The sequence below is a fragment of the Xiphophorus hellerii genome, chromosome 22 (assembly GCF_003331165.1).
Source record: "Xiphophorus hellerii strain 12219 chromosome 22, Xiphophorus_hellerii-4.1, whole genome shotgun sequence".
In the NCBI taxonomy this organism is placed as follows: Eukaryota; Metazoa; Chordata; class Actinopteri; order Cyprinodontiformes; family Poeciliidae; genus Xiphophorus; species Xiphophorus hellerii.
The window spans coordinates 4,744,299-4,757,322 of NC_045693.1; the positions used below are offsets into that span (position 1 = coordinate 4,744,299).

Here is a 13,024-nt window from a genome sequence, read left to right on the forward strand (position 1 = left end):
TACATACAGGTAGTTGTATTTAAGGGTGCATTCACACCAGTCCTGTTTAGTCTGCTTTAATCAAACTTTAGTTTGTTTGCGTAGAAAGTCCGGTTAGTCTGGTCCTCTTAAACCTTGGTCTCGATTTGGTTGAAGTGAACTGTGGTGAGGTTTGAATGCATATGTGCAAAAACAGGAAGTTCATTACAGCCCAGGGCATTCTGGGTAAATACAACCAACTCAAACAAGCGAGTCTAGCACTAGCGGGAGAAATGGTTCATGGTCTTTTACGACAAAAGAGAAATCCTACAACCACTAAAATCTGACGCTACTCCATTTTTAAAATATATTTTATGAAGAAGGAAATTGCGCTTGGTGTCTTCTTCAGAGGTTTTCATGTCATTTGTTCAAGTGGTTCTTGGTGCAGCACCGCCACAGGGGAGGAGGGGAGCAAGTTTTTCAATTAGTTTGGATCATTTGACTCAGTGCAGCGTGAAAACGAACTGCAGCAGCTGTAAATGTACCAAATGGTGCGATTTTGGTTCCCAATTGAACCAAGTCCACCCTATGAAAACACCCTACGTTGACAAAGTGTAAAATAACTGATTCAAGATTTACTTAGCAATATTAAAAGTAAGGTTTCATATAATCAGCATATTAAATAAACTCACCTTCAGGACTGGATGGACGATCTGGTAAAGCTGGAGGCAAAATGGGATAGTCACCTCTGTTTCCACCTTCTAACGTGGGGTGTGAGGAAAGGCAAGAAAAACACTTGACAAATTATTAACATTTCATATATATAAATTCACATTTTCTGCCAATTGTAACCATATATTTCTTTTTTTTTTTATATCTACTTACTTGGAGATGGATTCTCTGTGGGTTCTATGTAGTCGTCCTCACCATTAGCATCTGGGTCTACGTAGTCTTCCTGCAAAACAAAAAAAGAAAGTTTTAATAAAGGAAGGCATTTAATAAAGGTTAAAAGGAGGTAAAGAAAGCTGCTTCACTTCTTTGTCGCTCCATGGATGTGGCGGTTCAGGAGGAAGTTGTTTGGGGGCTTTAACAGGACGGATGGGCTTCTTGGGAGGTCGGCTTGGTCCGGCATGACTGCTGTCTGGAAAGAAGAAGAAAGACAAGAAACAAAATATCAAGGTATTTGTAAACAATTGACAAAATTAAAAAATTATTCTTTGTTCAAGTATCTAGCTCAGTGCATTAGTAATAGACAAACTCTCCTCTGTGTAAACATTTCTTTTTCAGGTTAAATTATTTTACTTATAAGCAACAAAACTTATTTGTGATGGTCGCTAGCTATAAATGCTAAATTGTAAATGCTAACATGCACAAATGCTGCAATATGTGAACGCTGACATTTATTTGTTAATCTGTGCAGCATTAAATTTTAGCATGCTAACATTTGCTAATGAATTTCAAACAGGCCCAACTTAAGACAATTGGTTTTCAATTAGTCCTGCAGCATTATTTGCCAAAACTAATGCTAATGGCTAAAAGCTAAGTAGCTGAAAGTGAAGCTAAACCAATTAGCTAGTGAAACATGTTGTAAGATGCTTGTGTGAAAACCTATTAACTTATGAAAATGTTTTTTCTGATTATTTTACAATTTTCTGGAAAACAAAAACACTTGAAAATGACTCGTATTGTGTGGAAGAAATGAGTCAATGTATCAGACATTTTCTGGCTGCAGTACTGACCGAGATACTCCCCCTTTGGTAAGGAAATGAAGGGACTTCTGGTGAACTCTCTGTGGACCGGAGGAGGCTCGTAGCTGTCATCATCAGGCGGGTCATCGCATGGCTCGTTCTGGAAACAACACATTTGTAACTCTTCAAAGGAATATCTGGAACCAGAACGACTGGTTTTGAATTCATTTGAAGTGACTTACGTATTCTGGATCAGAGCATTGATCACTGTCTCTGAAATCTGCAAACAGAAATTAATTTCATCATAAATGGAAACTGAAACTCTTTAAATTTGCAGCATATCTAGAAAACCCCCAAACAGTCATAGGTAACATGCAAGTGTTGGCGGACTTTGTCTATTTTTAGAAAGATGCCTGGGCTTTGAGTGCACCGTCCTGTTGTAGGGGTAAGCGGAGCGCGACACCTCACCTCCCAAACTTCAACAGATTTATGATGGATTAAGACAGAAACTGCAATAATTTAGCTCATAAATTCACTCAGGCAAGCACTGAGGAAGTGAAACTGCAGTCAACCAAAATCCCTAATCTGTGAATACAAGTCCTGATAAAAACATGTTAACATCTTAATTGAAAGCTGTGCTTTCATATTTGTTATATTTAATTAATGCAGTCATGCAGCACCATTATTTTTGTTATTAATATTATTTTGGACATACATTGAGCTGTTATTGCTGAATTCTTACCTCTGTAGTCTCTGGCAGGAACGTTCGGACGAGGTTTGTTTTTCAGTCTGTCATAAATAAAACAATAAGAACAGGAATAATTATTTATGATTATCAATTTATTGAGCTCTGCCACATCTGTGAAGACTTTTTCTTTGTAAAGTCTCGACTGTGAGACTTTACAAAAACCAAACGTTGACAAGAACCACTCAGAAAGAAAAAATACAATTCTAAAAGCTTATTTTCTTTTTTTTCCCATCCATACTAATTTATCAATTAAATAATTGATAAATTATTAGTAATAATGGCTTCATTATGGTGTTTAGGTCTATTAATGTTGATTATGGCCTACAATGAATATTACATAAGACTAGGGCAATAACAGTCTTATTAAATAACAGCGTCTTCACTGTTAAATCAATAACAGTGAAGACGCTGTTATTGATTTGTTGGACAATAAATGGACAACAAATATCTTGCGATAGACGCGTAATCAAAATCAATAGATAATATGTCAGAATATTCATTGAACTCCGCACAGCATTCTGGGAGATGTAGGCAGAGAAAAGATGTTAGCCTCTCATCCTCTGAGTTAGCAAAGACTCACTCACTCACTCACTCACTCACTCACTCACTCACTCACTCACTCACTCACTCACTCACTCACTCACTCACTCACTCACTCTCTCTCTTTGGTTACCTAGCAGCAACCTGTCGAGCGCAGCAGTAGTTTAAGGTTCCGCCACCTTCAGTCATAACTGCTTTAAAATAAAAAACAATGGAGTGGAGTAAAAATTGCAGGTAAATGAGGAAAGGTCACACCACCAGTTTGGCTGTATTTCAGACATTTCAAACAAATCGATAATTATTGGTTTCATATAAGCATGAAACGCTTACATTGTTATAAGTTTTTCAGCCATACCGTCCAGCCTTATAGAAGACCAATAAAAACATGTCAGCCTACTAAACATTCTGTTCATTTATTTTACAGTGTTTGAAAGCTGCACTTGGTTGAAGCTCCTTTTGAATTAATTATTATAAATTGTTGTATGGAGTCCAGCCCAAGTTGCTTTAACTTTACTTTCATCTGAAAAAGGGACTTCGACATGTCTGTCGAACTGTGACTCTTTAGTCACTGGAACACATTTAGTTTCCCACACTTTTTTCTTCCACTAAACTTTCCATTAATATGCTTGTATGTGAAACAAAGTGAGCATTCAGATTCTCAAATTGTCTGCTTGACTGCTGACAAGTCACCAGCCCCTTACTGCTTAGATAATATCAGAAGATTTCTCTATTAAAAACTGATTAGTTATTGATCTTTTTCAATATTATATTTTGGGTTTTCTTATGTTCGTCTCTCTCATCAGACATTGTCTTCTAGTCATTTTGTTTGTTGTTTTCGATATCGACTGCTAACCATTGCCGTAATCATTGCATTTGTCAGAAACAAAAGCTTAAAATAAACCATTCTGTGTGTAATAAAACTGGAGTCTTACTTTTTGAACCGAATTACTGAAATTAATCAGATATTTGCAAAGCAAGGTGAGAACAAACCGGCTCATTTCAGGAAAGGAAAGTGAGAGAACGGCCATCTGTTTTAGGTATTTTGGTCCATGCGCCGCTCTCTCTTTCCAACGTTTGTGAAAGAGGAATTGGCGTTGTCCAGTGAAGCATGCACTGTATGCAAACCGCACGGAGAATTTTTAGATCAGCCGACTTCGAAAACATAAAAATCCTCCTACATAAAACAGACAAGTGGACAGAAGTGTTTCAATCATTTCTTGTAGCTACAAGCACTTTTAAAACAATGCAACTGACAAAAGAAGTGAGCAGATGTTGAACAAAAGAGTTGACGCTGATTTAGTTTTAGTGAAGACGTTGCTCCACTGTAAAACATTTGAGTCACGTTTAGTTGTGTCTGCTATCTTCTACTTTTTAAAGTAAATTCAGCGAGTTTTACTTTCTGAACCTAAATGTGTGACTAAGTGAAAGATGAATTTACAGTAGTAAGTTGTGCTAACTTTTTATTAATTTTGTCAAACCTCCCAAGAGTTTTTAGGATAGCACTTAAAAAACTGAAAGAAGAAAAAGAAAGGAGTGGGAACTATTTCCCAGAATGCTTAGCAGCATGTTTTTGTATCCTGAGATGGAAGTGCGTTACATTGATCTGACTCTGATGTTATTAAGGCAAATGTTCATTTTTATGTCCTGTTCTCACTAAATGTTTTTGAGCAGAATTCATTGTGATGTTTAATAAAATTTATAATCAGGTCAGAAATTTTGTTCATGCAGTTTGAAACAAGAATTTAAATTATTCTGAAGTAAAATAATTAGTTATTTTAACTCGACAATGTGTGAAAATAATACAGAAATGCTTTTTAACTCGGTGAAGGCAGTTTCTTTCTTGCATATTGTGAAATAATTATTGGTTGAAATTGAAGCATTAAATTAAAACTCACAATTAAAGATTAATGAACAAAACGATGTTTAGACAACTTGTTGTTAAATCAATTTCATAAACTTTAATTTCTGAGTTAAAAGCAAAACAATTTTTCTGTCGACTTAAACTGCATTTTCAAGGCAGCAGGTGAACTTTCATTTTCAAGTTAAACCACCTTCAAATGTTTTACAGTGTGCAACACAGCCCAAAAGTTCCATAAATAAAATTTAAAACACATTTGTTAGTTTATAAGTCACTGAATAGTTTAGCACCAACATACATAATAAGGATCTGTTGTGGTATGAACTTATCAGGCGACTCAGGTTTTCTGGTTTCTAAGTTCCTCTGCACTGGAGCAAACTTCCAGAAAACTGTAAAACTGCTGAAACACTGAGTTCCCTTAAATCAATTTGTTTAGATTTGCTGCCTTTGATTAATAACAATTGGAACATCATAAAGTGATCAATCTGTCATTGTTTTTCCTTACTCTGCCACTGTAATGGATTGTTTTCTTTTTTTGCTTGCTTGTTGATTTATTTCTGTCTAATCCTTTAAAGCACTTTGAATTGCCTTACTGCTGACAGTGTGCTATACAAATGAAATTGCCTCGACTAAGAAACAAATGGAAGATGTTATAAAAGCAGCTTTATTACCAAGACGACAGGATATTTCAGACACTGACCTTCTGATTTTATTCAGCAGGCTGCCGTCATTTTTCTTGATGTCTTGAACCATTTTCTGAAGTTGCCTGAAAGACACAACTCTGCCATTCAGAAATATGTCCTCAGAACATGAATTCTTCTTCACAAAGAGTTTTTTTCCCCACTCTTATTTAGTTAGAAAAACCTTCAATATCTATTAGAGAAACCCGATAAATTTGTGCTCACAGCTTGTTGAACAACAAAAAGCGAGCAGGAGTACAACTATTAAAAATGTAAAATGATCTTCTTACCGAATTTTTGCTGTTGCAGGCGCTGCGAGTTTATTCAACGTATCCATATTTACATTTAACCCAAGAGTTGACATTTTCCGAGCTTTATTCCTCTCGTAGGTTTGGGCTGTGCTGCCGTGTTATTAGCAGGTTAGCAAACGAATGCTCTGTATGACTGTCAGTCTTGAGAAAAAAGGGAGTGCTTTTGTTCCAGTTGCCTGAGTCTGAAAAAAATCACTTCTTGTTTTTGACCACACTTTCTTGCATCACATGATGCTTTGTGATTTTCTTCAATGTCGCCCGTTTTTCTAGCAGCAGAAGTTGCCCTTTTAACACCTTCACAAGACAATATGTAATAAAAAGACAACTTTGATAGAAATGTATTGAACACTGTAAAAACACAAAATCTTGCCAGGTATTTTTGGTCTGGTTTCTACACTTGAAATAAGACTAACTTAAAAGTAACTTTCTAGTGTGATGTGGGAGCTTGTTTTAAATAAGTAATTCCTTAATATTGATGACAAAATGCTTTTTGCTTGCTTGTTAATTTAAATTAATTTCTAACATGAAAATATATCTTGCTAAAAATGAAATGTATCTATATCATGCTAAAGTTACTTTTAACAAGTGTACTAGGATATTTGCACTAGAAACTTGGGAAGATTTTGTGTTTTTGCAGTGTAGCAATTACAAAACGATATATTAATGTATCAAATAATAATCCATTCAAATGTATTGATTCTTTGAAAATATTATATAAGCTTTAGAGCATTCAGTAGAGAGATAAACATGTAACTTTATCTAATTTAATGTGGTCATGTCATGGAAAACACTGTGTTGCAATCCCAAGTTTTTGCTATTTATAGTAACCTAAAGAAAATGAGTCTGCAGCCTTTCCTGTCAGGAAGATTACCACATGTGTGGTTGCCATGGCGAAATTTTTTTTTTTTTACACTTATTTTAATTTGCCAATATAATTGCTGGCACAGCACATGACCATAAAAACAGGAAGCGGTTTTTGCGAAACGTCCACATCATTCTCTGACCAGGCTTCTGGATGTTTAAGACTTTGAATCATGAGAAAAAAAAGGACTTTAGATGTAAGAAAGAACGAGAAGCTTCATGTGGTTTTTCTCCGAAGCGACTAAATTTTGACATCCTGTGACTTCATTTCCTAAGGGAATAAGTTTTAAAGCCTCCACACGTAAAAGGAGATATCACGCTTCTCCAAAATTAGCTTCTCTTTATTTTTAAATCCAGAGTCTAATTTTAAATTCTCACTTTGTATGTGTGAAGCTCTAAATGTTCAGACTGCAGATTAACTGAACGATAAAAGCAGAAAGAGTGATAAAGTTTTTAGACATCTAGTTCTGTGGAACAAACTTTAAAAGTTTTTTTTTATTTGTAAGAATTATAACATATTTACCTTTAAGTCTAGAACTTTACTTTTTTGATTATATTATCCTGCCATAAGTTTAGTTTTTTTCTCTCTCTTCATTTATGCATTACTTGCTTGTATTTCCCATTTTTAGCCTTCAGTTCTCTCATTGCCTTTTATTTCTGCTAAAGCATAGTACTTCTGTGTTTGGATGAGACTATTTCCTGGACAATGCATTTAATCAAGCTGATTAATACACCTAGGCCAGCATATTTATGTTTCCTATATTTTCTTGTGTTTCTTCCATGAACAAAGCTTGGACAGCGCTAATGCTGCAGCTAACTCTGTCTGCGTTTTTGTTTTTAATGTCTCATAATAACGGTAAACTTTATGTAGTGTGCACCTGAAACATATATGTTGCCATTTTTATTTACAGGTTAAAATAAAAACTAGAATCCATGTTTAGCTGAATCTCTTTCCTGTATTGTTTCCATTGACTGTATGATTGCGCCATTTAACATTTTGAAAATAAATTGTCTTCATAGAAACATAGCAATTTCGAAATTACTCAAGTTTTTGGATAAAAATTTTTATCGCTAGGATGAAGGGTTTTTTTTTGTTTTGCTGTATCAAAATTGGTTTATTTCACAAAATTGCTAAGGAAACACTTTTTTCACACGACAACAGGAGTTCTTAACAGGATGTTGCCACTGGCGGAAACCACGAAGAAGACGATGACAGGAAGTAGTTGGAGGATCATGGCGCTGCATGTTTTTTTTATTATTACTTAATGCATGAATAAGCTTATACACATGGATTTTAATTACGTTTTTAGTAAAACACCGCAATTGCAAAATTTATTTTTTGCGAAATTAACGGAATATTGACAAAGTTTTATGCACATTTGTAATGGAAAGTATTCCTGGCTCAGGAATACAGAGTCTATTCCCACTCATTCTTCCCTGATTGCGATTATTAGCACTATTTCTGCCAATACCTGTGGACTCCTTGTTTGTCAAACATGCACCTGGTCTGGGGCTGGTTTTTTTTTTTGTCTACTTCCTGTCCTCCCAACCTCCTGTTGGTTGCGGCAGATGGTCATACTCAGCCTGGTTCTGCTGGAGGTTTCTTCCTGTTTGAAGGGAGTGGTTCCTCTCCAGTGTCACCAGATGTCTACACAGGATGTTTACTTTAAAGATAGCTTTTTTTAACCAACAGGCAATACATGCTCAGCTGCAATTATTGTGTTGCATTGTGAAAATATAATTGCAAAGAGATTATTTATTTGGTTTGGAATTGGATTTTACATGAGATGATAGTCATTACAGAGAAGATTCTGATATATTTACGCCCAGTGGAACATGTTGCAACATCATGGTACATCAGGATCAGAGGAATAATTTGAGTGGTTGTTATGTTTAACACCACAACACAATAAAAAGACAAGTCATGACATGCTATGTTGCTTTAAAACTTAATGTCCTGGTTCAACAAATGCACAATGAACCACAATAATACTGAAAATGGAAATGTTAAGTGGTTGGTCGGAATAACAATTTGTATTTGCAAGGAAAACTCTATAAATCCACTATATTCAAGAAAACCTTTCCCTTGCATGTTAAAGGCAGGCTCATGTGGAGTGTTACCTTTTTCTCTGCTGAAATTGTCTTACTTATAAGCCAAAAACTTCAATTTATGCCTCATCTGACCAGAGAACCTTCAAAAAATGTTTGCTCTGTGTCCCAAAAAGCTTGTGCAACTCCAAATGGGAGCTCTTCTTTTAAAAATGGTTTTCTCCTTGCTACTTTTCCACAAAAGCCCAAATTGTGGCATGCTAACTGTCTCTTTGACTGTAGCAATTCTTGTTCGGCTTGCATTTTTACCTTACTCTTCACATTTTTGACAATTTATTACCTCAAAATGCTTTAAAGAGGCACTATTATGTATTTTCTAGCACAATCAAGTAACTATGTTATGTCTAATTGTTATAGATAGAAATTAAAAGAAATTTGACTTCATAATTTAACGCCTTGAAATTGGGCCTGTCTCTTTAAGAAACTCCTGTTCTCTCTGAAACTCCGCCTTCAGGAAGTCATCTCAACAGCTGAATGGTTGAGATGGGAGAATCAAGGCTTTCTCAGACATGCATGAAAGAATCAAGGCAACACTCCAGGTATGTTTTTGATGAGAAAATAACTTTATAACATGATGTAAAGCTTAAAAAAAAGAGTTAATTTTACATTACACCGCCCCTTTAAATCTCTAGTGAACTATCTCCCTGGCCTGTCTGCTGTGTTTGGTCTTCATGATGCTTTGCATTCACTATTGTTCTCATTATGGTCCCCCATCTCTAAATGTTTTAAAAGCATCCCTGTGTGCATTTTGACAAAGGTTGCTATCTGTGGAACATCCTAATACATAAGAAGTTATAAATGACATTACGTCACACTACTAATATACAAAGTACTTTAAAATAACTCGCAGCTTGCCATGCAAAAAGAAAAAAACCTAAACTAAAATAAAAAAAGCACCATCTCAAACCAACATCTCAGATTGTGAGATGTTGATGACTCAAAGTCTTCTGGAGAGAAATGTTGAGAGCAGAAACAGGTTTTTCTTAAGTTGTTTTTGTCTCTGTAAAAAGCTTAAAAAAGCGATTTAAAAACAGACGGTGACGTAGTCTGCCTGATGTTCTTTGGCAAGTCATTTTTCCACATTGTGGTTCCACATTTAAGTTGAACTCTATATAAAGGGAAAAAAAGCTTCCTTATTTATAGAAATAGCTGATGTAATATAAGCTGCAAAGTTTAGTATTTGAGTAATCACTTAAAAGAATCCACAATTAGTTGTAACAATACACTTTAATTGAGAAATATTTTTTAGATGTAAAGACAGCATAGTAGAGATACTGTAGGCTGTTTACTTTTTTATAAAATACTGTCACATGGATGTTGCCATGTTGTTTACGTTGCAAGGCATTCTGGGTAATGCTTGCTGAGTTTGAGTTAGCTTTGTTCCCTCTGACTGTTGCCCACACTCCAGTCCAGTAGGAGGCGGTAAATGCACCTTAAGTTGGTTTGTCATCCGCCAATAAAATACAAAAGAAGAAGAGCTAGCTCCGTCCAGCCAAAACAGCTATAAGTAATGTCATTAAGCCTTTTCAGTTTGAATGGGAGCATGTTTAAATCAATGGGAATGTAGAAATCACAAGGAGTAATGAAAATGAGGAGGACCAAATGGAGGAAGATGAAAAATTGGTCCGAGTAGCTGCAAGTGTTTGTGTTGCTACCGTCGCCTTCAGCTGGATAATGAAACAATGAATGAAATGTACCTCTGGTCGGACTACGATCCGGTAAGCAGTTCTGTAAGTAACGCTGAGTCCGGCCTGGTAACGGCTGTTTAGGGTCCAATGTCTGTTGTGGTTTCACATTACGTATCAGTGGCAGTAGCAATTAGCTCCATTTGTAGTAGCAGTTAACTGCGTTAGCATCTAAAACAGCTTCCAGTGCTGCCTGTCTGATGTTTCTTTTTTCGTTTTTTGCAGCGGCTCTTTGTGGATAAAAACTGTGGCACTGCATTTATTTTTTTTCTCGTTAAGGTAACGACCATTTGTTGGAACCTTCATCAGTTTTGCTCGAACAAATCACTCAGTGGCTTCGGAGAGAAATGTTGAGAGCACAAACAGGTTCTTCTTAATTAAGTTGCGCTCTTTTTTTATGTAGGAAGCGATGCAGATTCACCTAAATTATTATTTTTTTTTTTAAATTCCAGTCAACAATGACACCTTGTGGCCTTATCTAAAATTACACCAGTCAAACGCAATATGATGACCAACAACTCGGGTAAAGTTAGGCTTCCTCTGTTTACTTTGTAGATTCCACTGCAGAATGGAATCTGTGTCATCAACCCAGCAGATGAAAAAACAGCAACCTCCATGGGTGAAAAATATAACAAAAGGTCTAAATGTTTTGAAGTAATTATGTTTTGACGTACCACAAACAGCATTTTTTTTAAGGTAATAGGCAAATTACAAGATATTTAGGCCAACATGTTCAACTAACCGTGGATCCCAGCAAAGCACTAAAAACTTAAGTATGAAATTACATATTCTTCTGAAACTGCAACTTTTGCAATAAATTAACAAAATAAGGAAGTGCATTTCTATTACTTTTGTTATTTAAACATAAATCTAAGAATCCAAGAAATTACACTTCTTAACAAAAACAACATATTTAAATCTTTCCTATTAATCTGAACAGAAATTCTTATTCGGCAAAGCTGGCACCGCTAAACGGGGAATTTGTTTCAGGTTGGCAAAAGGTTACATAACCCATAAATAAAGAGGAAATGAACATTTCAGAGTAAAATGCATATGCAGTCAGGCATAACCAAATCTCTTCTGTCTGTCTCTTTCTATCTGTATAACAAAACCAGCTGCTGCACACAGCTGTAAACACAACGTTTGCTCTTTCCACAGTATTTCCAGAGAACTCAGAGATTTTATAGCTTCAGTGGGATGGGCCGTGTTTCTCACTTGAAGCTCTCTGAGAATCACAGCTGGTCTATGACTTCATGTCCTTTAGCAGCATTTATCTTTGGTTCATTTCATAAGAAATTATCAGAAATTTCAACACTTTTTCTAAGTGACACTGAATTTTGTATACTATTGTCTGTTCTGCGAGTTCTAGCTTTCGAACCTAAATGTGAGTTTGTGAAAGATAAACTTACAACAGTAAGCTGTGTTAACGTTTTATTAATTTTGTCAAACCTCCAAGAGTTTTTCAGTTAGCACTTTAAAAAAAACCGAAAGAGGAAAAAGACAGGAGTGGGAATTACTTCCCAGATTGCTTAGCGGCATGTTTTTGTATACTGAGATGGAAGTGTGTTATATTGATCTGACTCTTGTGTTATTATTGTTATTATTTTATTCATGCAATTTGAAACAAGAATTTTAATTATGCTAAAGTAAAATAAATAGTTATTTTAACTTGACAATGTGGGTAAGTTGCATTTTCAAGACAGCAGGTGAACTTTCATTTTCAAGTTAAACCACCTTCAAATGTTTTACAGTGTGAAAAAAAGCTAGAAAAGTTTATACACTTACAGTATATAAACTATAATTTTCACTTGAAGAAGTTAATTTTACTTAGAGACAAAACATTTTTAAATAAACACTCTCGGGTCAGTTTTACTGGCACATTTTCACAAAATGTAATCTTTTATTTTGGCAGTAAAAATGAGAGAACGTAGTGGTCGTGAAAATGAAACGACTCGCTCATAGAGCAGTTTGTTTCGTGTATGCAAATGAAAATACAAAAAATATCTCATAAGAGCTGCACTGCTCTGAACCGATTAAGTTTTGGGTTCTACCTTTTCACCTTAAACACATTAAAACAATTTCTTTGTGACAAATTGATGGCCAATCTCGAATATCATCTCAAATATTCTAAGTTAATTTTTAAAATGTTTTTATCTCAGTAGAGCCTCAGTTTGTTTAATATGATTCTGTTGTACTCAATAATTTTCATAAATTAATTTTCTGCATTAATACAAAAGTAAGTTGGGGGTTACTTACGGCTGCTGAAGGAGGCTGAACTTTCTGATGTCGTTCTCAGTGAGATTCTGTCAAAACATGAAATAAAAAGAAAAAACGAATTTACAGGTGAATCTCAATTAGAAAATCATCACAAAGGGAATTTATTTCCGTAAATGATCTCTGATAGAGCTCTAAGATTTTCGGGTAGATGGTTGGAGTGACTTTGGACTTGATAAAAGAACTTCTCTGCTCTTCTTTCAGACTCTGGGATCTCGAATTTGAATTTAAACAAAAACTTTTCTCATTAGCCCAAGTAACGTTTCTGACATCCCTGCTTAAGGGAACAGCTTAACACAAGAAAACCCCTAA

The 13,024-nt window shown here is 35.3% G+C and overlaps 1 protein-coding gene across 3 annotated transcripts in view; it reads right to left on the bottom strand.

The window, feature by feature from the left end:
• blnk (B cell linker) overlaps positions 1 to 13,024 on the bottom strand; it is a 36,291-nt gene that overhangs the window by 8,383 nt on the left and 14,884 nt on the right. For 2 of the 3 annotated variants that reach the window (XM_032554081.1, XM_032554080.1), the window contains exons 3-10: positions 12,695 to 12,741; positions 5,493 to 5,558; positions 2,389 to 2,435; positions 1,889 to 1,926; positions 1,698 to 1,806; positions 993 to 1,099; positions 844 to 913; positions 651 to 719 (exon numbers count right to left, since the gene is read on the bottom strand). In XM_032554081.1, the coding sequence (XP_032409972.1) occupies positions 651 to 719; positions 844 to 913; positions 993 to 1,099; positions 1,698 to 1,806; positions 1,889 to 1,926; positions 2,389 to 2,435; positions 5,493 to 5,558; positions 12,695 to 12,741 (553 nt within the window). Of the gene's footprint in view, positions 1 to 650; positions 720 to 843; positions 914 to 992; positions 1,100 to 1,697; positions 1,807 to 1,888; positions 1,927 to 2,388; positions 2,436 to 5,492; positions 5,559 to 5,762; positions 5,939 to 12,694; positions 12,742 to 13,024 lie in introns of those variants that run through there. The other variant, XM_032554082.1, reaches the window with a different exon arrangement.